Source organism: Lonchura striata, chromosome 13 (genome assembly GCF_050655825.1).
Source record: "Lonchura striata isolate lonStrDom1 chromosome 13, ASM5065582v1, whole genome shotgun sequence".
NCBI classification, from domain to species: domain Eukaryota; kingdom Metazoa; phylum Chordata; class Aves; order Passeriformes; family Estrildidae; genus Lonchura; species Lonchura striata.
In genome coordinates, this window is record NC_140715.1 from 5,913,459 (window position 1) to 5,941,254 (window position 27,796).

The 27,796-nt window shown below is 37.8% G+C and overlaps 2 protein-coding genes across 2 annotated transcripts in view; one reads left to right on the plus strand and one right to left on the minus strand.

Annotated features, from left to right (window-relative positions):
* INSYN2B (inhibitory synaptic factor family member 2B) overlaps positions 1–5,989 on the plus strand; it is a 29,714-nt gene extending 23,725 nt beyond the window's left edge. The window contains exons 3-4 of the mRNA XM_021531862.4: positions 650–724; positions 4,156–5,989. Of these exons, the coding sequence (XP_021387537.3) occupies positions 650–724; positions 4,156–4,342 (262 nt within the window). The 3' untranslated portion in view covers positions 4,343–5,989. The remainder of the gene's footprint in view (positions 1–649; positions 725–4,155) is intronic.
* Positions 1–27,796, minus strand: part of DOCK2 (dedicator of cytokinesis 2) — a 158,896-nt gene that overhangs the window by 86,154 nt on the left and 44,946 nt on the right. The window contains exons 26-27 of the mRNA XM_021531902.3: positions 17,598–17,746; positions 11,037–11,129 (exon numbers count right to left, since the gene is read on the minus strand). Coding sequence (XP_021387577.3) covers positions 11,037–11,129; positions 17,598–17,746 — 242 coding nt within the window. The remainder of the gene's footprint in view (positions 1–11,036; positions 11,130–17,597; positions 17,747–27,796) is intronic.

Below are 27,796 nucleotides of genomic sequence, written 5' to 3' on the forward strand. Positions count from 1 at the left end.
ATTATTTTGGTACCAACTGATCTCCCCTAATTCAAATAAAACTTGTTAAATATAAGTGTTATGCTTTCTTCAGACATGATGAGCTGCCAATCTCAACCTGTTTCTAATGCAGGTCTCTCCATCATAAAAGTATTTCAACTCTAGTTGGTATTAAGCATGGAAACTCACTTTTCTTTTTTTCACAACACTACAAATTTGTAACTTATCAGAAATAAAAATCTGACTTGGTTATACTCAAATAAGGAAACATGAAAAGGGAAGACTGGAAAGCATAAGGACAGAGATCAGATTGATTCAGCAAATTGCATGGATTTTCAAATACTTGAAAGTGTGTTTGTTAGAAGCAGTCTCATGTCTAAGTGTTTTCATAACAAGTATTCATACCAGAACCAACAACCAGAACTCTTAACAGCATGAGGTGGGAAAGGTCAAGACAAGGCTCACAGGGTTTGTGTGTTTTCAAAAAAACCTTCCAGCTTAGAATTTGATTAATAGAATTTTTAGTAGGGCTAACAGAAGTGGCGAACAGAATGGCTTTTTTTTAATAAAAAAGAATGGCTTTTTTATTTATTTATTTTTTTAATAAAAGACTCAGAGCTCTGTTATTGTGTCAGTACCTCCACATCTCATGAACTGCTGTCTGTTCCAGGCGTAACTTCTACCACACTGGGCAGGACCTCAACAACTGCAGCACCTGTCAGAACACGGCGTGCATCATCTACAGGTACCCTGCTCCCCCCCACACTTCTGTCCTGCCTGGACACCCCCCAGCTGCACAAAACAGTGCTTTGCTCACACCTATAAAATGTCTCAACTGTGACTAACCCAGTTTTTAAGAAAAGACCAAGTGGTTTGTATGAGGTGCTTGGTTTGTTCTCCAAGCAGAAAATAATTCACAGTGGTGGCAGCTGAAAGGAAAGGAGGGCTGGGCTTGGGAGAATTCAAACAGAAACTTTTTATTACACGGTGTTATTACTGGCATGCTTTGAAAATCTGTGATGTCATTTCTGATGATGAAATTCCTCTGTTTAGTACATTTTTAAAGCTAGGGTTTCTGTAATAATTTTAGATCTTGAGAAAGATAAACTCTCAGTTTTCTGAATGCCAGTGGGCTACAGCTACAGTACATGTTAACCTGCAAAATAAGACCAATATTCCCACATTTTCACCTCAGTAGTTATTAATTTCAGACAGTGCAATTTGGGTGTAGGATACTTCAGATTTAAAGTGCAGGTTATCTAAACTCTTAGGCCAGAAAGCTTTTCAGGGCTGTGTTCTGGGAGCTGCACATTTCAGATGCTGTGTCTGTACAAACACACTCTAACAGACTTCAGCTGTCGAGATACCAACCCCAAAGCCAGCAGGTAAAAAATCTTGTGCTGCACAAGTACCTTTTCCACTCAGCAAGGGAATTTATAAAGATATCCAATCTCTGCAAGTTCATTTATGAGGCAGAAACCCCACACTTTGGGTTACATAATTACATTTACAAAAATAAAGGGTAAGAGAATTTTTCTTTGAGGCTGAAACTTTTTCCTTCATTTCAAAGAACATGGCAAACCATTATCTTCCATAGTTTGTAATCACTATTACTTTAAATTTTTAATGGAAATAATTAATAGAAAATACTCACATGGAAGAGTTTTTCATGGAAGAGTTTTTCTGCATGAACCAAATTTAGTAAAGAGCTTAATAAACAAGACACAGCACTGGAACCTATTGTTCAACATGCAACTCAGTCCCATACTGATGTCCTAAACCTCTGGTAATGAAATTTCCAAGTAATTAACATGTCACAAATTAAACACCACAACTCCTCTGAGACAAAGCTGTAGGTCTTCTTCACAGCCCCCTAAATACCCTGGGAAGTTACATGATTTATCCAAGAGCACACATTATAACCATTAAAAAAAAAAAAGAAAAATTAAAAAGATATTTCCTTTATTTGATCATGGTCTCTGAACAAACAATCTCTGTGTGTTTTATGGGCATAGACATGAACAGGTCACTCCCTAGGATTTATATACACCCTTGATCACAGTAGGATGCCTTCTCTCTTTGGAAAAACACCTTTTTTAAAAGTTTACATGGTTTCAGTGCAGGATAGATCTTGAAAAACAAGCACCATCATTCAAAGGAAAGAACAGAGGAAGTAAGAAAAAACTCAGAGGCCTTTTTGATTTACCAGGTAGTTTGTAACAATAATGGTGCCTGGAGGCTGACACTGCAATGATTAATAGAGCATGTACAGAACACAGGTGCTCTAAAAAGTTTCTACTTTTAAGAGACAAAGAGGAAACAGTAAAGAAACAATAGTTTTTAATTTACAAAGGTGTTCCACAGGATGTGGTTATGAAAAAAGCATTCTGAGTGACTAATATTTGAAGTTCATCAGACAAAACTCTGAAAGAAGCAATTGTTTTCAGTGTTTGCTCCAGACAAACACATGCAATTCCTGTCTTTTATGTGGCCTGAAATGTCCATGCAAGTATTTTCCCCTAAGACAGCATCACAACTGTGATTAAAATCAAGTGTTTTATCTTGCCCCCAGTTTTCCTGCTCTTAAAGAGCTTCACTCCTCACTGCTGCAAGCCCTGCACATGCAGAGTGCTGGGATGCTGTCACTGAACCATCTTTATCACACCCAGTCCCCGAGTCAAACAATGCATTAATCTCACAGAAATCCCCCTGTGGATTACTCTGATCACTAAAGTCATAAAGAGCTTTTCAGCCTAACAGTGACTGTAAATTTGGCCTTATTAACTACCCAGCAGGGATTCCAGGCTTGGGATTTTCCATCCAGGTCATGTAATAGAAATGTTTGTATTTTAATAAACAAATGCAAGTAGCAACCAAAACCAGTTATCATGGGCAGACTTAAGTGAAGACTGAATTAACCTCTTGCCTCTGGAGATTATATCTCCAACAGTAAATTAAAAACTCTGAAGAAGGGTGGAGAAAAGTAACATGAGCAGATGCTACTCTTATGTATTCTGTAAACCCAACATTTCATTCTCCAGCACCCTTGGTCTGTGAATATTGAAAGTTATCAAGTTGCAGTTTTAGTAATAAGCTGATGAAATGCAAGACTCACTAATTTTATTTAACTTATTTCTGCTTTTTAATATTTATTATGCATTGCTTCTTGTTCAAGAAATCCTTCTACTCTTTTCTAAATGAAAATTATTCTCCTGCTTTCTTTTTACCTGTTGAGTTATATTATTTCATGTAAAATCTCAAGACACATTAATTAAGGGAAACAATCTAGTTAATTTCACACTATTTAATGACTATGGATTTTATATAAATATACAACTAAGAATTTTAAAAGACTTGCACATTTACTAACTTTACAGATTTCTTCTCATTAATGCCAAAATCAGCTTCAGGGCCTTGAAGTGACATCCCAAACCTTTTAAATGATGCTCTTTTCCTCCCATCATGGCAAATACAACTTTTCCACTCTGCCCTAAAACCTTCACAGCAGACACAGCTGATACAACTCACTCTCCTGCCCAGAAGAGATGATTGAAATAAGGAAAATACACACAATACTACTTAAACCCTGTCCACACTGGCTCTTTTGAACCTTACATTTATTTCTATGCACTCATCTGCTCTTATCTAATTAACATCTCAGCTCTTGTTTGACATCAATAATAATTAGGGTTTTCAATTGAGGAAATGAGTTCTACTTTCTTCTTAACTAACACCACTTATCTCAAAGACTTACATACTGTTTAATTTAATATATTTTTGTTCCTAGTCTGTGTCCTAGTGGGAGACACTCCATTTAACAAAGTTAAGCATGTGAGAGTTTTTAATTGCAAGCACATGACTGTTAGATTATGGGATCAAAATCTGACCTTTGAATAAAATGTATTGAAAGGTCATCCTGGTACATTTTCATTTTTGTCTCATTGCTTTGGGCACAATGCTGGAATTCTTAACTCACTTAAAGTAAAATTTTTCACTCAAAGCCACAAAAGATTGAACTTATTTTCAAAGGAGCAACCCCTTAACCCCTTGTGTTGACCCCAGGCTGTATCATTGAATAATACCAAGTTATTCTGATGAGGGAAGCAGCCTTTGATATATTCTTTAAAGGGGGAATTTCTCACTTACTAGCATAGGTCTCTCAATTTTTTTCCATAGTGTAGAATATGACTTCAGGCAACAAGAAGGAAGATTTCATCAGATTTTGAAAACACTGGACAATGCAGAACAAAATCCAGCTCCAGCTTCACCTCAGAAGCCACCACCTGATCCTCCAGCTCCCGAGAAAAAGGAGTTAAGGAGAAAGACAAAAAAGGTGAAAAGAAAATGCTTCTGGTGGATTTGACTTCCTCATGCATCCTTTTACATTTCAAAAGACGCTCAAACAGAAAGAGCTTGAGAGCACACACCTGAAAATGTGCTATTATGAAATCACAAAGGTTAAGAAAGTTTAATTAGAGTATCTGAAAAATCAAAATAATTGAATTTAATTAATTAGCTCACTGAACAATAGCATGAAGATACTATTTTTAAGAAAAGAAATGGTTTCTTTCAAAAGGAAGTTCTCGGTTTTTTTCCAAGGACACTTTCATATGCTTTATAAAGACCTTTTTTCCAACTCTCCAAAAATAACAAGATTCAAATCTCTACTTTAAAAAGCAATGGTAGACAAAGCTAAGCATGTCACACAGCATTTATTTCCCATTTATAAGCAACATTGACTAAAAGGAAAAAACTTCATCAAGCTTTGAACAAACCACATTATCAAGAACAAATTCAGGGAAACCTAAATTGTTCAAAAAAATCTCTCCTCAAAGGAGACAATTATAATTATTGCACTTCCCCCCTGAAATATTTTTGTTGCTGTCATCTCATATTGAGCAAAAAACAAAAGAATTTCAGGTAAAGTTTTAAATCTATTGTTTTCTTTGTTTGCTATAAAAACTCAGCATTTAGAAGTCATTTAATGGATTTCCCTGAAAAGAACTGGGGAGCTGTAAAACCAGAGAATGTCACGGTAACTCTTGTCTTAAACCCCTGCTGAAACAAGGTCCCGGTCAGTGAATTTGAGTTGTGAGTATCTCCAAAGAATCCCCAGCTCCTTTGGAAGGCTGTTCCAGGTTTTCCTGACACCTAATCTGAATTTCCTGCACCCTGATTGTGCCCATTACATCTTCCTCTGTCCAAGTACACCTGCAAGAAGAGCTACATGGATAACGAGACCTCTCTCCTGAGTCTTCACTTCTAAAAGACTGAACAAATCCAATTTTCATTGCCTCTCATCTCCCATGCTGAAGCCACAGCCATCCTGGTGGTGTGAGTTGTCTTTCATACACCTGGAAGCCTAAAACTGGACACAATCCCTCAGAGGTCATCACACAATTGCTGGAGAAAGAGGAATTAATATTTTGGTTACTGTCTCACTGAATCATTTACCCAGTCTGTCCATTTAAGATCTGTATTGATGTACCAAAATATCCTAATATTTTTTTTTTGCCTTAAGATGTAAATTAATATATGATCAAAAATTGAACATAAAAATAATATTTAGTGAACTGATCTGTATTGCACAAAAGAAATATATATATATGCTGAAAAGATTTTATCAAATGTCAATGCAGCTACTTCTTTCCTCCAAAAATACTCGAGGTACCATTAGCACAGGGTGTGCCAATGGAACCCAATTTATGATTGGTGATCCTATTATTTTACTGATGAAAACATAGTCACCTTTCATATGGGGGGCAGGGGAGAAAAGGTTTTCCAAAGCAAGTTGAGTGGAATGTACTGCAGATCTTTTCTTAGAAGTGGCCCTGGTTCAGGGTATTCCATAGATTAATCCCTGCATCTTATTTTTCTAAGTAATCCTGTATTAATTGTGCAATGTTAGTTTTAAATGTCTGTACACTTTTTGTACACTTCTGTGTTCCTTGAATTCTTAGGGTTAATTACACATTTGAAAATACATTAAAAACAATTTTGCACAGAAGAATTTTGTCTGAAGGAACTCGTTTCTTTATAAAGCAAATTTTTAAGAAGAAAATTTGCAATATGCCATGGCTTAATTGATCCAAATTCTAAAAGACTAACACTTAAAAACCATTTCCATGTTAATTTCAGCTAGTACAGAAATGACAGGAACAAAACTGTTGTTATTTTAGAGGCCTTTCAGAAGGAATTTTTTTACTAATGTCTTTAGATGCCTTTAGTGAGACAGAAAAGCTCTTCAATAATAGGTTGTGGTTATAAAAAAGGTAAGAATTAAATGACTCCATCAGAACACATCACTATGTTACACTCAAGTACATGCACTGCTTGTGTTGCTGTGCCAAGAGCATTCCTTTTTTGCTTTAATATTTATAATTGATGCAGTGAAGGGTTTATTAGTGTATAAATTATTCTTGTGCATTAAAATAATGCTTTAAGACCAATATCCCCTGTAGTAAAGTATAATAATAAGCAACACCAAGAGCATTAACACAAGTAAAAGCACCTAGGTTTTTTTTCTGTATTGAACACATTTTTAATAATTTATGATACAAAAGCAAACCTTTTGCCTTTCTTTTTGTTGACAAGCACAAAAAGTGCTCAATTTAAGCTATCTGATTTTGGGTTTGCCCACATAATGCACATGATGCTTCCAATTTATTTTCAGATAAATTGGATACAGATTATTTAATTTAAACAAACCACACGCCTTTGGTTCACCACATTGTACCAATCAATTCCTGGGGTCAGGAGAACTATGCAAAACAGAAATATTCTTTTTAGTTTAAGAAAGCCCAAACAAAGGTGATTACAAGCAAGGCTCTGAGTCTTTCTTAGAACCTGAAGAAACATCAATATTCATAAAAATCTGAAATACACTGATTTAAGTGATGAATCTGAAATGCACTGACTTAAGTGCTAAAACTGGAATACACTGATTTAAGTGCTAAAACTGGAATACACTGATTTAAGTGCTTAGAGAGGTTATGTATTTTAACATCTGAGCTTGATGGCATTCAGAGCCATAACGAATTTTTAATGCTTAACCTCTCAATCACAATCAGCTTCTGTTTTCCAGATTCCTGAGTTGGTGGTATTTGATTTCTCTCTCTGTCAGTAAAGTGTGGATCGTGCAGGTGTGGATGTGAAATTCTGTTTGTGACCTGTTCCCCCAGAGCAGCAGGGAAACTTGGGAGGTTTCCAGGCCAGCCAAGCCTCAGTCATGCAGAATCATATAACTGAAGAATCTTTGCTATATGAAAATTTGATATGAAAGCATTGGGGTTTTTTAATAGATTAATATTTTAAAAATATTTTATTAACAAATTATTAATTCCTATAGGAAATAAAAAAATTACCAAATACACACTACAGATTTTATAGTGTGAGGATTGGAAGAGCAGTAGAAATTGGTAGACTGTTGGAAGATAAAAGTACTGGCTACAAAGACTTCTCTGGTTTATGAAATTACAGTATAATCCCTAAAAACAGCTCCCAGAGTAGGAAAGAAATGGTAGAAATACAAACATATTCTTAAATAAAAGTGAAAGGGAATCCAGAAATCCCCCATAAGTTGTCAAAAAACTCCACCAAAAAACTCAAGCTACAGCTACTTAACAGCACTTGCTGACAAAAATATTGTGGGCTTCTGAGAAATACATATTTAAATTATATATGTTATATATAAAACATTGCACAGAATGCAGAGTATTCCAAAATTACTGTATTTGAAATTGTTGTTTTATGAAGTCAAACTAACTTTCTTTAAAAATTAAAAATGTATGAAGAAAATACTGACTTTTCTCCTGTAACAGCAGTTCTTGTAGGGCTTCTCTTGGTTCTGTGCACTAGAAAAATCCTGCCAGCATAGACACACAACATATTCCTAATGGCACTTGAACTCTAATGTATGTTTTGTATATTTGTAGGCCCTTTAAATGTGGTGTTATCTTTTCAAATAAAATGAGATATTTTTATTAGGTTTCAGGAATCAATTAATAATAAACAACCACACATTGCAAATGCATTCTGCAGCATTTCCAGGTAGAGCAAGGATGTCAATTTGAATACCAAACAAAAAAGCTGTAGCTTTTAGCTAGACCATGAGTATTTTTGATCAAATTCTCCAACCATGGCAGCTCTGCAAATCGTTTCTGTGGTCATTGCCTGCTCTGGAGCAGCTCTTCTTGACAGAGCTCACAGATTCCTTCTGGGCAAAGTTTTATTTGTACAATATTATATAAAAATACTGTCTAGAAACATCTCTGCATAGCATAGCTACATTTATTTCATCATGTTAAACAGATACTGTGAGCAAAGTCAAGTTTGGAAGTACTAAAGCAAACCTTTAAGGTGCATATAGTGGATTTATGATATTTCTATTTACCTAACCAGGCCAAGACTGAAAACAATATTTCTGTGTTCTACATAGTTTATGAATTGACTTCTATAATTCCTGTAGGAAGACTTCACTGCATGACAATGACCTTTATCTAAAAAGTCTAAATCTCATGAAATATTCAAGGTAAAGCTTGAATAAGCAGTTTCAGACAATAAACTTGTCCCTCTTCATGGAAGTGTAGAAGCACTTCTACAACTACAAACAGTCAAGGTTTTGTGGGGTTTTAAGGGTGAAAACAACCAAGCAGCTGTTAAAGCCTTCAGCTGCTAAAACACCCCAGTGAAGGCAAGAATGGCATTTAACTAAGTCCTCCCTGCAGTAGCTGCAGAGAGCCAAATTACCTTTCCACCACCACCTCCTTCTCCTGGGGAGATTATTTCTTTCTGAGCCTGACTTTTCTCAGTAATTACATGAGCACAGCTCCCAGCAGGCACTTACCAGCTAAGCCCAAGGCAGAACCCTCCCTTTCCCTTCAACTGGCATCACAGCACGAAAAGATCCAGGCAACTGTAAACCCAGATCTCTGCCAACAAGCTAGAAGATTGTGAGAAGAACACCTGAATATGAAAATTAACCTGCTTATCCCTGTCAGAAAGCAAAAAACCCCCTCAGGTAAACCAAATCTAGTTATCTGCCAGGTGCAAGGCATTTAAACTTGTAAGGAATTACAGGTCTTGTAAATTGTAACTATTGTTCTTATCAGTATAAATCAGCATTTGCATTGCTTTCCACAGCATTTTCCAGTTACAGTAAATGACACTGCAGAAGTTAATAAAAACACTTGCAATGCTCACACAGTAATAGATTTAAAATTCAAAGAGTAACCTCCTGTTCTCCTGGAAGTGATAGATTTGGAATGTCTCTTATACCTGTCTAACCTCAGCTACACAGTCCAGCTGCAGAAACTCCACATGTCCCACCTGTCCCTGCAGAATTCACCACCATTTCAGCAACTTGACCTCATCTAAGCATTCTCCAGGACATAATTCTTGACTATCTGCTTCATTTTGAAAAGATCAAGTATTCAGGCTTTCACAGCAAGATTGACCCTCTCAAAAGTGTTAAAGCAAACCTGAAAATTAACTTGGTGAACTAAAGTAGCACACAGAGCATAGAAAAAGCTTTTGTCATTTCTTTCTAAATACAAAAGACTTATGTTTGTTAAAAACAATTTACTTGCATGTGAAAGGCTATTCTGTTAAGAAGTGTTGTTTCAGCTGTAGAAAATGTAGCAATTTATTGGAATACCACTTTGAAAAACCTCTAAAATGCCCAATATACACATATGCAGAGGTTCTCTTGAACAGAACTAGAAGCAAGAGAATCACATTTCAAAATTCACACTGAAATTGTTCTTTTCAGGTTAAAACAGATGAAGAAATTACAGTAGATGGGAGGAGGAAAGAAAAAGAAACAGATTTTCCAAGTCATTTCAATTTACTGTAACCAGCTTGTTTCCTACTGGTTTCCTAATGGATCTTTTATGCAGGATTAAAACAGCTTCATTTTGCTTTTTCATGTGCTGTTTATGGTATCCAGAAGTACTCCTTTAGACTGGTTAGGTCATGCACAGCATTCATATCATGCTTCCCTTGTACAGAAAATATTTTCCAACACTCTAGAGAGTTGTAAGGGTCACTGGTCTTCATCCCAAACAATTTCCTGTTGTGACCATGGATGTGCCCAAGGGTTCCACACAAAAACCAGCCTGGAGTTCAGATAAACAGCTACAGAGATGTCTCAAACCTGCAGATGTACCACCAGGGAGTTCATAGCAACCACTGGCAAATATTTCCTCTGAGGGACTCAATTAGTCTCCTCAATTATTAGGAGCCTAATCATTAGGAGGCACACATGCTCTGGCTGGCAATGATCTAAAACTGTTATTTTCCAATAGAAGTAAACAGGGAAACACAGGACATTTTAAAAGGCACAAAATGTACCTCTTGTGGCCAAAATCATCAAGTAAATGATGCTATGATTTTGTAGAATAAAATAAATCTCCAAAGACAAACCATTAAATACCATCTTTCCATAAGTGAGCAGTCTGAAGGGCAAGCTCCAAATTCCCAATGAATTCCTTGCATTCTCACAAATAATCCAAATCCAGAGGAGCACTCAGGAGATGTGTACTTAAATCTGAATAAATTGCAGAACCTGTCCTCAAATATAACTCTTAAATCATGAAACCGCCACCAAAAAAAAAAAAATCTCTGGTGAGTGTTTAGTTCTAGCACATCCCCAGATCTTTTTTTTCAGTTTTACTCATACAATTTCAGTTTTGATTTGTAGAAATGCTCTTTTCAATGTCTTAAACTATGTCCTTTATGCAGGTTTGTAAAACTTTCTTCTTTTTTGCAAATATCGACTAGCTTTCTATTTATCATTTGTTCTCTTAAAGAGTGTTCAAATCTTACAACTACACTTCAAAAGACTGCTATTACAGTGTCACAGCTGAATAAAAAAGAGTAAAGCTTGACACTTTAAATTAAAAAAAATAATTCACAAGGAATTGATAATATATTCACAAATATATTCACAATATGCTATATTTTTTCCAATAATTCACAAATGCTATATTTGCATTTTTTTCCAGGATAACTATAAAATGAGTTTCAAAGCATTGCAAATGCATTGAAATATTACTCACAATTAATGGATCTCGTCCCATTGTAATAACAGTTCTGTTCACTGTGCGAAGTAACTGCACCATTATTTCTTGAATATGGTGATAAGTTGAAGCCTACAAATGAAAGAAACAGAGTTTTGATATTAAAATCATATCTCTTTGAAAAGTTAGAAGAAACCAATTATTTCCATTTTGACAGCTCAAGTTGTACAATATAACAGCCCTATTGAAAGAGCAACACTAATTCTTCTTGCTCACACTGCTCCTTAGTTCCAGCAATTTCAGTGGAATACTCGTGTCCAATTTCAGTCCAATTTCAGCCCAATCTACTCCACAATTGGTTTTTTGTTTCAAACAGTCACTTCCCATCTCTCACTCAAAGGACTCCTGTTCCCCCCCCCCAACTGAGCAGTCTGTAGCTTCACCCTGGTACAGTTAACTTACAGCAAATTCTCTCACAGCTCCCACATCTGCCAGTGCTCTCAGGGCAGGCTGGAGCTCAGGAATGTTCTTAGCTGTAGTCACAAATACAGAATTATCAAAGGAGAAAGTTGTCTTCCTTTACCTGAGCTACTCTGGGAGGGCACAGACTGGACACAGTTGGCCCCAGTACTGCTCTTGTAGGCTGAAGGAGATTTGATTATTTATTCTAAAACCCTGAGCAAATGGGGATGACCTTCTGTTCACCAGTTTCACTGACCTTACTGTGATCACTCAACAACTTCACAAACCAGCATACAACAAGAAAGAAAAAGCCTAAGCAAATTTCTAGTAGAAAAGGATATTTAGCTTACATGAAGACCCTTATTTAATGTCAGAAATAGCGTGGCAAGAGCACCACAATCACAGAAGCCATGGTGAGCTCTTAATAATGTTTTAGGTAGTTGAGCCCCAGTACTATCCCAGGAGAAACTGCTTCAGGTCCTGTTTTCCCTCCAAGTCAACCAACATCTTTTTCTTTCTCCTACTCTGATTGCTCCAGATCAGGCCACACCCCAAAACAGGGACCTTCCTCACCTCTGGCAATTTATCCAATTTAGCCATTTAGTCCTCCTGTGTCCTTTGGCTGTCACAGCACGTTGCAGTTGAGATGCCATGATACACAGAGTGTCACCATACAGTATCAAAGGGCTTGCAAGCACCTGCCCTCCTTGTCCTTCAGCCCAGCCTTTTATCCCCCCATGTTGCAGTGCCCCGTGTGCCTCTGCTCCCTTTGGTGGCTGCTCAGTGCCCCTGGGCACTCCCTGGCTCCTTGCTGTCAGTGCTGTCACCTGCTGCTCACAGCTGTGACACTGGGGATGAGGCTGGCCCAGCCCCATCCCAATCACCTCAAACTCTGTGCCTGCATTTGACAGTGACACACACAAGCTGAAGGGATCTCCTCACCTGTCACAGCATTTCAGAAGTTGTTAAACTCTATAAATGAACAATGTAGTTATGGAATAATTGGTGTTTGGTGTTTTGTTCTTTAAAATTTCACTTTCTCTGGTACAATCCACTGTCTGTAACTTTAAACTTGAGAGTGGCTGCACAGAAGACACATTTGTTGTTTTTATAACATTGTTTACCACTATAATTAAAAAAAATATTATCAACAGCCAAGACTGATAAACTATGTAGGAGCACTTAGCAGAGGGATGTTATTTGTTCATTAGTTTCCCTTTTTTTTAATTAAAAGATGAGGGCTCATATAATGTAAGTTCACTTGCACATTTCAGTATGTGCTATACCATAATTAGTAACAGTTCAGAACATTGCATAATGAGTTTTAACATTTAGCCCTGACTCCATCATTAAAGATGAGCTCTATTCTTAATTCACAAGTAGCACATAACAAACCTCTCCTGGAAAGACGATTACATATGCTCAAGCACACAAAGGTTATTTTCTGCTAGACCTCTGAATTTTCAGAGAAACATTAGCAGATGAAATGAAATGGTTTCTCTATGAAACCAATATTTTCTTCTTGATAATCTAAGAAACAATTAGGTATTCAACACTGACATTGAGAAATTAACAAAAATTGTTTTCACACATTGTCAATGCACAAGATTTCAGCTTTTATCTTACAGCTTCTAGCTCCAGAAGATAGTCTAACAACCAACTGCAACATGTTCTTTTCCAGATCATACTTCTTTTCACAAGGATGACATGGGAAAACCCACCATCATTTGGCTTCAGTCCACTGATTAAGCATAAGATTTTTTTAGGAGCTATTTTAACTACTTAACTACTGTATCATATATAAATGTTCCCTTGGAAAACAATAATTGTATTATTCCACTTAATTAAATACGGTGATAAAAATGTTTGTCTTTCCTGTTGAAAAGATTTGCCAAGGCATGGAAGAGCCAGAGCTCATGCTCTGTAGGCAGGTCAGAGGAGGGAGTGTTCTCACAGAACTCAAACATCTTCAGGTTCCTTCCTGGGCTGGATGGCACAGCTTGGCACACAGATTAGTTAATAGAAAATCCAAACCAAACAAAATTTCACTCTCTTTCAAAAATATCTGTGCAGGGTAAAAGCAGACATTGTTTGATTTAGCTTTCATCTTCTATTTAAACTGCTACAGGATTGGGACAGAAAAGGCAATTCTGTTGTTTCAGAGTCAACCCTGCACTTCAGATTCTGATGGAGTGTTCATTTATTTGGACACTGGCAAACAGGGACTCGCTGAATGGCTGCTTGGGAGTGACAACATTACACAACCTGCACTTGAGATAGGCACTGGGAAACACTTCTGCCAATTCATTGCAGCTGTCCCTGCTCTGTGCTCTGTGCCCTCCCAAACTCTCACCCAGCTCTGCCCTCCTCCCTGGCATGGGGCTCAGTGAGAAACACAAGAGGCCTTGGCACTGTGCACTGTTCAGCAAAAACTAAAATTTCATTGCTGCATTATCAACTGTTCTGGTCACAAATCTAAACCATGGCAGTCCTCTGTGGGCAGCCACAGAGGAAACAAGCTCTGCACCAACCAGATCCTGTGTGCTCACTCTCGGGTGCACCCAGTTCTGTAACTTGTATTCCTTCTTTGACACACACACAAATAAAGGCATATATAAAAGGATAATAATTTCTTTTTTAAACCATAACCCATAATCCTGCATTGTTCTGGCTGAAAAGTCTCTGCAGAAGACCTTAAGGTAATTGGCCCTGAAAGAACATGCAGAATTCTTGACTATATTACTTTAAAATTCTCTTTTGCTAAAGCCTTAAGATCCACCATAAGTTAGGGAAAAGCTTAAAATTTTTTTACAATTCTAAAATGCTTCCAGGCTTGTTCGCTAAACAGCTTAAAATGCAACTGCTACCAATTCCTGACAATGCACAGAACAGGAAAAGATCCTTCATCTCTCTTATAGTCTTAACCAAGATTTCACTGTAGATTCCGAGAGAAGGCATTCACCATTACATTTAGTTTTGTAAGCATTATAAATAAAAATTTGTTCTGATTCAGTAAATATTAAAACATAGCATATATATCATATTAGAGACAAAATCACCTCATGAAGGACTGACAGACTGCATGAAACAAAGTGTTGTAAAGAGGGAAAAGTGGTTTTAATTAAAACAGAAACAAAAAATTACTAATTTCACCATGACCTTCATCAATGACTTGCAGTTCTGAGATTTAACAGCATTTCACAGGTGCTTGAAGCACAATCTCAAGCTACAAAGCTAATTTCAGACATGATTAAATCAAAACAATGCCATTTATGTCCAGAAGTTGTTTGCTGGAGTGGAATCTTAAAATCAAGCCTAGACATCTCACTGAGATGCCCAACAGTGACTGTCTAGTCATAAAAATCAACACACAAACACAACACAAAACAAAGATTTAAACAACATGCTGGCTACCTGCAGAACCCAGCAGTGAGGCAGCAGCTGAAGAAAACAGCATTTGAACACAAGGATCTGATGATTCCCATGTTCCCACTCGCTAAACAATGTGAGGCACAACAGTAGAGCAGAGCTGGTAATATCAAAATATCCTTTCCTTTGACAAAGAAATCACATTCTTCAAAAATTCTGTAACTACTTGAAAGATCACCTCACAGTATAAATTTTCACCACATGAAACAGAACAACTACTGCTGCTTTTTCTTCCCTGTCCTTTGTGTGCCTTCTGTTTCTGATGACTTTCACAGAATAAATGCAATGCAAAAATATCCAAGGTAAGTTTCCAAAAAGTTTTAAATACTAGTCTGAAACCAGGTTTGTCTACTGAGATGGCAAAAAACAGAAGAAATAAGGACAAGACATTGGTGCTATTAATACTGTAACATGATTCTGCTATGAAAGGCTGAAGCTTTCTCCTCCAGCAGGTCAAAGCATCCATTTTCTTAGAAGGAGGCTAAGAAATGCAGGGAATGAATTGTTGAATAGAAAACTGCATTCAACTTAGGGTTCAAGAGTAATCCCAGCTGAAATACTTTGGTTAATTACCAAACAAATTGTCTGTATCTAGACACACTGAAGAAAGGCATCCTGAAGGACACTGCCCAAACAATAACAGCCATAAGTGAACTCTTTCATTTGCCTACAGGTTACAGAGGATTTTCTGCTGCAAGGCAAACACAGCCTTGAAACATTTTCCTACTTTAGCTGGAAAATAAACATGTGTGTTACACTCCAGAGAAATCTGTAGGGGCTCTCAAAGACAAAGGACTGTGTGATCCTTGGATGTTGCTGTGTTCCCTTCCTTTGCTCCTTTTTCTTGCTTTAGATAAGTAATTTTAATAGAAGATTATCAGTACTAAAGCAAGATCTGTGTTTGATTTTAAAAAATGCAATAATAATCCATGGATTCCTCTGTCAAGGAAGGGAAAATCTACAAGTGATGGCCCCACATTTGTCGCTGTGGTTACAAAGCCCAGTGTTACAGTTAATGACACATTATTAATACTTTCTAAAATCCATATTTCCTCTGACCAGCAGTTGAATTGCCAGAGGCAGGCCAGGGTATGGATTTTCTGCAACAGAAACATCTGGTTCTTTAGTTGATACCCCAACTATTCTACAATATTTCTTAGGAATATGATGCCTCTAGAGGGCTCAGCATGTTCTGATACCACTGCTGGACTTACATGTACCCACAGGGACTTCTCTCCTTATATCAGAAATGCATTGGTATTCACTGCAAGCACAATCTGTAGATAATGGTGACCCAAACACCTCACAGAGAATCTCCAGTTTTCCTTCCTTGAAAGAAACTACTGCAGAAATGCCACTTCTGTTGAACAAATTTCAATATAAATTTTTTTATGTATGTGTTTTAAATTCACAGCAATTCTTCTGCTGTTCTGCATAATGTTCTCACTCACACAAAGATGAGCTACAAAACCATATTTTCAGTAGGCTCTAATGAGTCTTTTACATGTCAGCAACTGCTGCTATGGACGGCAACTGTTAAATTAAAAAATAAACTTCATTTCATAAAGAAAGCATAACTCCATCTTGCTTTTCAACTGTGTTTTATCTTTTAAAGGATACAGTAGTACAACTGGTTACTTTGCATTATAGCCTTATGAGATGATAGCTTCAATTTTTGCCCTATCATGCTTTCACCATTTATCTTAAGAATTACATTTCAAATTTAAATGTTCCAATATTTCTTTTGTATCCCCTTGAATCAATCCCTCCTGAACTGCTTAAGTCTAAACCAATGAGGCAAATAGCTCATAATACACATGGAAAGATTGTCTTGTGCAAACTGAAAAGCCTCAGCACTATCAAAGATTTTTATGAAATCAAGATATATGTTGTAATGATTTCATTTACTAGGAAATGATCCAAGGAGCCACAGTGAAAAACTCCTAAAATGACAGCTTGCCTTAATCCAAAGTCTGCAAAGTTTGAACACATGTATCAGAAAACTATAGCTGAGGAAAAATCAGCACATATTCACAGGTTAAGGAAATTACAGGTCTCTTAATGTAGCTACTTATGATGTTTTCTCAGAATAAAAGCCTCAAATTATTGAGAAGTTTCATTGAATAACCTACTGCTCATTAAAAAGTGAGGTACTAAAAAGTCAATTGAACATTCCCTCAAATGAGAAAAAAAAAGAACCATCCAGATGAAAATTTCAGTGTTCCAAAATGTCAGAAATCTGATAAAGAAACTACAATCTCCAAGTGAAATATAGTAATCTGTTTTACCCAGATGTTGCTGAAAGCAGAAACCATACCTACAACATTTGTACAGTCAAAAGCATTTGTTTCAGAAACTACAGGGATTTTTAAAAAGGAGCGAGATGAAATTTGAAATTTCTTCTGCGTAATTAAAATAATTAGAGAATAATTGAAAAGTGGTGGTTGGAAGGGACCTTGCAAGGTTATGTAGTCCAACCCCCTGCAATGAGCAGAGCTTTAACTGGGCCAGGTTACTCAGGAGTCAGTATTCATCCTCAGTACCTCAACTGCCCTTTGCTTTAAGTTTATGAAAAATAGGAGAAAAGTTCAATTTGCCACTGACTTGTACTAAATATTCAAAAGAGATTAATCATCATCAATAATTTACTTTCTAATCAGCTCAGGCTTTCTACAGACTTGGGCTCTCTACATCATCATCAATACTTACAGGGTCTTGACAGCTCAGAACCTCCAGGATGCTATTTAGTAATTCCACACAGTATTTCCTCTCCTGGACCTGGAGCTGCTGATCCTCCTTCTGTTCCAGTAATTCCCTCAGCTCTTTTGTAATCACAGGAAGCAGAATGTCCCTGCATTCTGAAAGAAAGCAAATTATCTTAACAACAAATATAAATGCAAAAATATGTGCAAAGAAACCCTCCCCCAAACAGTGAAACACAATATGCCTTAACAGCCATAGTCCCAACGTGGAATTGTTGATTTTCCAGTTATGCCTCAGGAATATTTCAAACTTGTGTCATATTTTCATAAGTCAACAGTATTTTCATGTATCAGAACCAAAAGTTCCTGATAAAAATAATTTCCTTCTGTTAAATTCTGAAGGATGTTCAGCTTATATCAAACACTTGGGGATAAATTACTAACTTACATACAAAGCATCTTGAAATCAATTGTGTTTAAGTAATGGAGGATTTTAATGTAAGAAAATTACTGTATTTATTAACTTATTTCTGAAAATAAGACTCAAGCAGCAGGACAGAACTATGTGTATAATTTTTGGAATGTATCTTCTGAAGGCACATGAAAGAATGCAGACAAAGAAAAGACTAATGAAAGGCCTATCAAACCTGTGATAGTGAGAGCTGTGCATACATTCACCCTTATTTAAATTTAAGGAAGCTGACATAAATATGAAGTTACATTCCAGTCTCACACGTACATTGACTTTTTCAGAGAGAGGTGCTTACAGGAAATGTCAGGAGTAAGAAATAGACAAATTGGAAATAACTTTAATGAGAACAATATCTATCCAGGAATAAAAAAAATACACCTTTTTAAAAGAATGACTTAGAGTACCTGGACACACAGTGCACTCCCTGATAAACAAGGGCAGGCTGAGATACGGTGAAACTTTATCTAATGTGATTTAAAACAAGCCAGGGGTTCAGAATGCCCCTGGATAATAAGGGCATTAGTACAGGAAGACAGAAAGGTGAGAGAAGGAAGAAAAGAAAGAGACAAAGAGAGAAAGGAGAGGGAAAGAAAGGAGAGGGAAAGAAAGGAGAGGGAAAGAAAGGAGAGGGAAAGAAAGGAGAGGGAAAGAAAGGAGAGGGAAAGAAAGGAGAGGGAAAGAAAGGAGAGGGAAAGAAAGGAGAGGGAAAGTAGATTATAACTGCCTGAATTTTGCAGATGAAGCAGCAGAAGCAGTCTCTTCAGATTATTCTTATTTGAAGTAACAGCTCCAAGCTACATGAAGCCAAGAGCTTTTAATCATGTCTGAAGAGCAGCATAATTTCTTGCTCCAGAAAGTATCTCTACTCTTGGTAACTATTTCTATGACAATTATTGCAAGCTACAAGACAAATCTAATCCAATAACTAAATTACAAACTCACCAGTAAGAGAGCAGTTAAACAACACATGTCAACACAAGACCTGTTTGAACAGCAGCATAAAAATGAATTTCACCCAGCCTACTGTGCCCAGTTCTGCACGTCCTGCAGGCCACAGGCTCCCCTGTGCAGCAGGAAGCAAAGGGCTGCTCTCACAGAACACAGAGTGGAGCCCAGCAGCAGGGGATACCAGCCCCCCTAAAGCTCTTCTGTGTGGATTTGTGTTCGTGCACACTGAGAACACCTGCTGCCCTCCTGAAGTCAGGACTGGCAGCTTCGTGGTCACCAGCTGCAGACAGCAAATGTTACCAGTTTTCTGAAATGGAGATGTTTCAGTAATTCAATATCTAGCAAACCCTTATACCTAGCAAACACTTTCTTGATTTGCTCAATGAACCACTTCTGACTAATTGTAAATGAAACAAATGCAGTGTTATTAGCTGAAGCCAAAACTAAACCAAAGAAGCATCATTAGCAACCAAAAAAAGTTACATGCAATGCCTAAAAAACTTGCTGAAATGTGATAGGACCTTTAAAATAAAGGTTTTATACATTCAGTCAATAAATAAGTGCAAGTTATAAAAGAGATTATTAGCTCACTACTCTAGTGAGCTAATAAAAAAAATGAAAAAGCTAGTAAAAAACTGAAGTTCTGTTTTCACTCTTATCTGTGGAAACTGTCCTTCAGTAGTCTAAGGTTATAGCACTTACTGCTAGCCAAGTTCCATTTAATGGTGCTTAGCAGAAGGACCATAAGTGTAAGAGTCTTACTGAAAGATGGCACAGATTTAACAGATTTTAAAGTGGATCAGAGGAAACCAAAAAATGGAATCACAAGCCAAGCCAGCAGTTCAGGCTGGATGTAAGGAAAAACCTCTCCCTCACATGGACAGCCAAGCAGTAGCAATAACAGGTTCCACAGTCTCTGTCCTGGAGAAACCTGCTCTGACCTCAGAGCTGACCTCCTGCTGAGCTGGAGCTTGGACTGGACACATTCCCAGATTCCTTCCAAGTATTCTTCAACTATTCTAGGATCCGTTATTGCCAAAATTGCTAATCAGAGGTAGTGTGACAGGAGCTTATTGCATTGCAAATGACCAGTTTATAATGAAAACTCAGAAACTGAACAAAGACAAGGATAGTAAGAAAGTGTCACAACACAGCAAGAAATTTACAGGAGATCCTGAATCTCTGGAAAATGGACAGAGACTATCAGAAAGTTAGGAACAAAGGTATATATATACCGGTATACATAAATAATTTCACTTTTAGGGCTTGTCATTTTTTGACAAGATGGCATCAAGCTGACCTGTATCAGAAGAGATTATATCAAACTCATTACTCTAAAGACAGATAAGTGAAACCCATTTTTTGTCATTTTAATCCCTAGAACTTGCACAGCATCTGTAGTGAGACATAAACACTGTTTCACATATATATAACCTGTATGGAAAAACCCATATAGTAAAATTTATCTTTTCTGGTCTCCACTCTGCTCCATCCCTGTGTTCCTTTCCAGATTTTCTGTGTGCAGGACATGCTGAAGGAATGATCCATCCCCAACTAAACCCCACATTTCTCTATAGCATTGTGGATCCCACACAGCAAGCAAACCCTTGGCAGTAAAACTCACCTGCATCCCTCTCCCTACCTGAACTCTGCAGTTACAGCAGACTTCTACCCATGGCAACACTTTGTGCCACAAGTTTTCTGCTTTCAACCTGCTCTGTAGAAATTACACTTCAAATAAGGATTCATAATTTACTCTAACAATCTGCAACAGACACAGTAACAGCTACAACTAATTCAACATGAAGATGAACATACTTAGACAGATACATATAACTAATCTGCAATGACACATAGGAATACAGATTCCAAATCAGCAGCATGTGAGAAATTCAGCTGGCAACCCTTTCCCCACAGCTACCACTCTTAAACATGTCTTGAAAACACTTGCACTTCAAAAGGTATCAGTAGGGAGTGCTATGCTAACAGGCTGCTCGTAACAGCAAAGTTCAAAGTCACATCACATTATGTGACATCTCAGTCACTTTTCACCTCTCACAAAGGAGATGGAAGGTTCTTTGCACATTCCACTCTCACATCTGCCAGGATAAACATAATTATTGCTTTCACTCCTTCGAAATAATATCCAGCTCAATTTTAAGCTATTAGATGTCCCTTTGAACTGTCTGACAGTTGCCAAATACAAAAATTCATTTGGGGTAGCTTTCCAAGTTACTGGGAGCAACTGGATAATAAAAACCTATACCTAAGGAGCTTTATTTCAAAAGCAAAGAGACTAAATTGAGCAAAGTCATTGATCCAGAGGAATCCTGTCTTCTAGATAAAGTACATTCTTAATTTGTCCTCATATAGAAAATAAAACCCTAGGATTCAAGTGTTATGGGTACATTAATCACCAAGGGATACCCATTTGATCAATAATCGAGAAGCATAGATGAGATCATAACTAACAAGTTGCACCAAACACCTTAAGGAGGAGTGGGAACAAACCATATTGACTTTAAAACTCCTCCATACCAGCATTCAGAGGTCACTTAAAGTTTCCTCCCAGAAGGCAAAATGCCTGCTGCTGTCTACAGCTCATTTAAAAACCATATACGTGTATTTTGGGGAAAGAATCAAGTCTTGACCCAATTCCTCTTCCATATAGAGCCATTCCATACTCTTTAAACATGGAGAAGACAGGGCTTCTTGCATAGACCAAATTTTCTTCTTGTACTGAGAGAACAGCTGAGGCAGAAGGTACAATTGGTTTCCTCCTCCTCTAGTTTTTAGAGCTAATTGCTCTGCAAGCTTCAGTAATCCCAGTTGTACATGGCAATATAAATTAAGATTGGGTCCATATTTGATACATACAGAATCTCCTAACATATGCAGCTGACAAATTATTTACAGGGCACTTCCAGATGTGAACAATGTTGATGTGTTAACCTGCATGGAAATTCAAAGGTTGTTTAACTCTTCTTAGCTATATTATTTCTTTTTAAAAAAAGGTCAAACTTTCCATTAATACTAACATGAAAAGGATCGATAGATTTTAGTAAGAAAATTAATTTTTTTGTTAATTAGTTTGGTTAATGTGAATGCTTTATGTCTAGTTTTTTTTTTTTTTTTGACTGGCTGCAAGATAAACTCAGCTTGTTGATCATACAGGAGAATTACTTAATTTTGTAATGCACTTCAAGGACATAGTTCATAAATAGAAGAAAAGGAAAAACTAATTAGATTTTAGAAGACCCCTACCAGTTAAAATCATCCCATATGAGGATGAACTTCAAAGGTATTCTGAAAAATACATACAATCAAAGCAACTGGAAAAAAATCAATGCTTATAGCAAGGTAGGCCTGGTCTTAGCCTGAGCCTGCAGGTGGACTAAAGTAAATATGAACCTGTAGTTGCTTCCTCGTATCTTTGAAAACCCAGCTAAAACTGTTTCACTAGGACATCACATAAAATATGAAATTCTTGTACTATCTTGGGACAAAGAAAAGTTTATTGCAGCAGTATATAAATTTCTGATGATAATAGTAAGGTATCATTGTGCAAGTTAGGTAAAGAAAATTAGCCAAATGCTTATTTAAACATCCGCAATTCTGACCTGGGAAAAGGAGAAAAAAATATAGGGAAATTGTGGAAGACTGTAATTGAACAAATAGCTAAAGTAAAACTTTATGTTGTAGTTGATGGTTTAGGCTCATCACTGGGTGCTCCCCCAGCAAGGCTGCAGATGGCACTGGGCTGGGCAGGAGGGCTCTGCAGGCAGACCTGCCAGCCTGGGTGGGTGAGCCACGGCCAGCAGGGAGAGCTGCTCCAGGGTGAAGTGCCAGGGGCTGCTCCACAGGCAGGAGGGAGCTGGGGTGCTGCTGGCAGCAGCTGAACGTGGCTCAGGTGTGCCCAGGTGGGCCAGGGGGCACCCGGCCTGTCCCAGCCATGGTTGGCAGCAGGGCAGGGGCTGTGCCCTGTGCTGGGCACTGCCCAGGCACACCTTGAGGGCTCTGCCCAGTTCTGGGGCTCTCAGGCAAGAAAGGCACTGAGGGAGGAGGCCAGAGAAGGGAACAGAGCTGGGGAAGGGGCTGGAGCTCAGTCTGATGGGGAGGGCCTGAGGGAGCTGGGGGCTCAGCCAGGAGAAAAGGAGGCTCAGGGGGAACTTCTTCCTCCACAGCTCCCTGAGAGTGTAGAGAGGATGCTGCTCTCCCAAGTAGCAGAAACTCAGGGCTTGTCCAGTCCTGGCCCAGGCAGCCCACGGCACTGATGGAGTCACCACCACAAGGAGATTTAAAAGATGGGTGGATGTGGGGACATAGTTTAGTGGCAGACTTGGCAAGGTTAGGTTTACAGTTAGACTCATTCTTCAGGGCCTTTTCCAACCTAAACAAATCTTAGTCTGTAATGAAGCAATTCACATTCTCACACCTTCTTCCATGCCCCAAGAAAGCTCTAGACAGACAAGGGAGAGACATGGAGAGGGGCAGATGCCTATTTAAATACTAGCTGCTTTCTTTTCTGCTTGATAAATAATGTAAGAACATTGCCAGCAATCTATTCTTTAATATTCAAAAGCATGAAAAAGCCCAACTGTTTGATTGTTTTCATTCTAGCTGCCCCAACTTTTATTTGAACACATAAAACATCAACATACAGTTTGAGCATCTTGCATTTCCTTCATCAAGGTCTGTCAAAAGATTTAGTATTATGCATATTCATCAATCCCAAATTCCAACACACTTCTTGGAGAGGTTCCCTGGCAGCACCTTCCTGCATAAGGAGAGGTAGATCCATTGTTGTCCAAGATTAAGCAGTTATGTGTTTTCTATTTTGGGTTTCAGTTGGGATTTTTAACCTTTCTATTCACCTTATTCCCTCTGGAAGATAGGTAATGATTTCTTATATACCAGATAAATGAAATTCAAACTCTTAAGTCATTAACACAATCATGTCATTAAAAAAGACATTTGGATCTCCTTCAGCAAAAATCACAGACGGGTTTCATTCCTGACTGCCTCATATGCGCAGCCAAAATGGTAATAAAGATTTAACACCACTTTTGTGTCCCTTAGGAAACACTTCTCTTGATTCCCTGGCATGCCTGTAGTCGTATCCATCTGTTAGAATGGCTTCATGCCCACTTAAAAACTGGCATGCCAATTTAATAAGGACATAGGTGTCATCTGAATACAGATTTAGAACAAAGCCTTAAAAATAAAGCCAGCAAACAACATTCTTTCAATGAGGTGAGACCTTTGATGGCAGCCAGTGCTCAATTAAAGCATTGTGCTTCTTCACAAAGGACATCTGTTCACAACTGCAGCAATCTTCCTGTTAAAAGTCTTCCCTCTTTGTTATTTGCAATTTAACTCTTTGGTTTACTGGGGAGCCCAAGAATAATGATTTTAAAATGGTATATTGTTGAATCTTAATTAAAATTTCACAGCTTAGATAAGAGCCAGAGAAAGGAAGGTACCGCAGGTCACCTACAAATTCTGACAGCGCTGCAAGATGCAAATTCTCTTTGTGTCCTGGACTCTAATAGGAACATGAAGGAAGGAGAAACACAGGGGTGCTGTGAGAGCAGCACACAGGACACAGAACACGTTCAGCACCAGCAGCCCAGCACAGCACTGGCCCAGGAGCAGCTGCACAAGGCTCCACCTCAGCTTCCAGGTGTGTGCCCCCGTGTCCCCACTTGTGAGGGCTGAGGAATGCCCGGCACTGCAGGGCAGCCAGAACTTCCAGCACAGCCCTGCTGCAGCCAAGGCAGCATCCCCAGCCCCTGGTGCCTTTTCCAGCTTGCAGTCATTGCAGGCTGCAACACAGCCCTGTCAGCACATCCTCTCTGGCACAATCACATCTCTTACATCCCTTCCAACCCAGGCCATCCTATGATTCTGTGAATGTTCACATTTCCTCATTTCATTTTACTGACACCCAATATGTGTCAGTATCAAGTGCTTTAATACATTTTTGATCTCTTTTCTGTTTGAAGTAATTATAAACCACATGTTGCACACACATTTAGAAGTTTTTTATTAAAATGCATTTACCTAACTTGATTTCCCACCAAATAACAAGATTTTATTAAAATGTAACTACAAAAATGCCATAATGGGTCAAGTCTAACAAAAAGTTATCAGTTGCAACATCAAGCATGTCTCCTACTCCTCCATAAACACAAGTAATGGCTTTAATCTGCATATGTTCATCACAAATGTGTGTCTACAGATACCTACAGATGTGTTTATGCCATACTCATTTATATCAAATATTGCAGCAATAGAACTGGCAAAAGATGAATGTTTGAAATATATGACTTGAAGTAATGTTTTAGAGGTAATGTACCCTGAAAAACACTACAATAAATAAAGAAGCCACATGCAAAATTCAAGCCTGAATCTACAGGATAGACTGGGTTTCTATACAGAACCTTTAAAGGAAGGTTATAAAGGAATATATGAACAGTGACCAATTTCCACTTTTTCCCAGTAGCTAAAAATAACTGAGTCACATGCATGAACAATCTCCAAGTTCAAGTATTTTGAAAATGCTTCAAAGTTGTGTTGAACACATGGAAGGGGCAAAAAAATCACAGAAAACCCTCACAAAACCCCAAAAATTTAGGAACTGTTTTCAGTAGGAACCAGGTTGTAAGATCATAATTGTAAAAATCAATATCTGTAACTCAATCATAATAAGTAAAAACCATAATAATTAAAAACCATAATAATTAAACTGAAAGATGCTTAACCAGAAATCACTTCTCCTGCTTTTTTAACATTTTTCTTAATAATCCTGAAGCTAAAAATGATAACTATATCAGCACAAACTAGCAAAAATACTCAATTTGTGAAATGAAACCAAGTATTTCACAGGTAAAACTCAGTAATGCACACGAGTGTTAGGAAATCAGTGCGATTAGGGGTGTGTTCAATACTTCTCTTGTTTAAACAGTAAAAGAATAGAAAGAATTCTTCCATGAAGAAAAAAAAAATGCTACAGTCTCAGCATTTCTTCTGGCATCTGGCAAATTAACCCCTGGTGCTAACATATGTCTCTTGCTGCTGTTCTTCCAAAATCAGCAAGTGGTTTGCATATGCTGAACATGCAGCAGCGTGTCTGCAGCCACAGTGAGCACAGGGCCAGCATCTCCAGCCAAGACAAACCCAATTCCCACCCTGCCAGTGACCATCTGTGTGCCCTACTTAGAGCTCCTGCTTTTGGGGTGATCTCAGTTCTGCTGCAGCACAAACCCCCTTGCAGGACTGGCCCACGAGGGAATGCAATGTCCAAAGCACCACTATCAAACATACACATTCCATCGTCTGTTGAAGCACTTTATATTCATTTCTCACCAATAAAAGCCAGTTCTCTCAAGGCTGTTCATTTACAAGTTTCAGCATAATGTCAGTAAATATTCCAGGCCCAGCTTAGAATAAACATCTAGCTCCAAATACTGTAAACTCAGCAGCACTAACTACAATAAAAACTCCATGCGATTTATGAACAGCTATATCTTAATTTGTTATTTTCTCAGAAGCAGAAAAATGGTGGGAGAATTTTGGCAATAAGTTTCTTAAAAATAAACAAATGAAAAAGTAGTTTTATGTAGAAATTAAACAATTCTAACAATATCTCTTCACAACAGTGAGAGAATAATCCATTACATCCTACTAAACAGAGTGACAGACATGACAGGAGACAGTTTCTTACATTATAAAAGAGACTCTAAAATCCCATTAGAGGTGTTTATATGAGACAAGGCAACCATTTCTGCCACTTTGATATTTTAAAATAATAAAATATCAAGAAATCTAAAAGCAAAGTGTCAAAAATTAAGCAGATTTCTTGTCCTCTGACCAAAAAAGACTTAATCTTTTCCAAAGACAAGGCTGCATAAGTGTCTGCTCACACATCCTGTTAGAACATTCCTAAATGCCACGGTGGAAGTGCACAAGCAGTGCAAAGCATCCATCATCCTGCACTCAGCCCCTCAAACACCTGCACCCCCATAACCTCTCCGAGTTGTGTTATAGTTACAGAGTGGGAACAAGAAATCAATGCCTCTACAAAAAAGAGAAATGTAATTTAAAGGCTTCTAAAAGTGCTTTAGTGCTGCAAGGCCTTTGAAGATCAATTACAGCAGAGGTGCACGGGATCATTTCCTATCTGATGAAAGCACTCCACGAGTCTACAGTGGAAATTTTGAATGCCTGGGAATACTTAGCAATAAATTCAGTTTACCCTCAAGGTTTCCAATTTCAGGCTCATGTGTGACTTATTTAATAAAGGCAAATTTCACTGACTTCTAAATTTTTTTTCTGAAACATTTTCCTACGTTTTCCACAAGTCTGCTTCTTTAGAAAATGCTGTGCATATCAGTGGGTCAAAGAATAAAAATGCCAGTATGTGCAATCCAATTGAATTATAAAGATAATACCTTTGGGAATGGAGGTAAATTAATTGAACAACTGCAATGAACTACCTGGAAAGAGACTAAAGTCTGGAGGAAAAATGGACAATCTGAAACATACGCAAATTAATAGACTTCGCTGTAATTAGCAGTGTAGTTAAATATATTCCATATTCATGGCAGAAAAAAAGTACTACCTGTTCTAGATAAATGTGAACTTTAGTTAATGATACTGTTGGCAATCTTACCTTAATTATCATGCTGCATCCTATTCTGAGATAGCCTACATGTGCTTTCATTCTTGTTAATGACCTTCCAGCTCATTGAGTGCAGTAATGAATCAGGTGGTGTCTACACCCC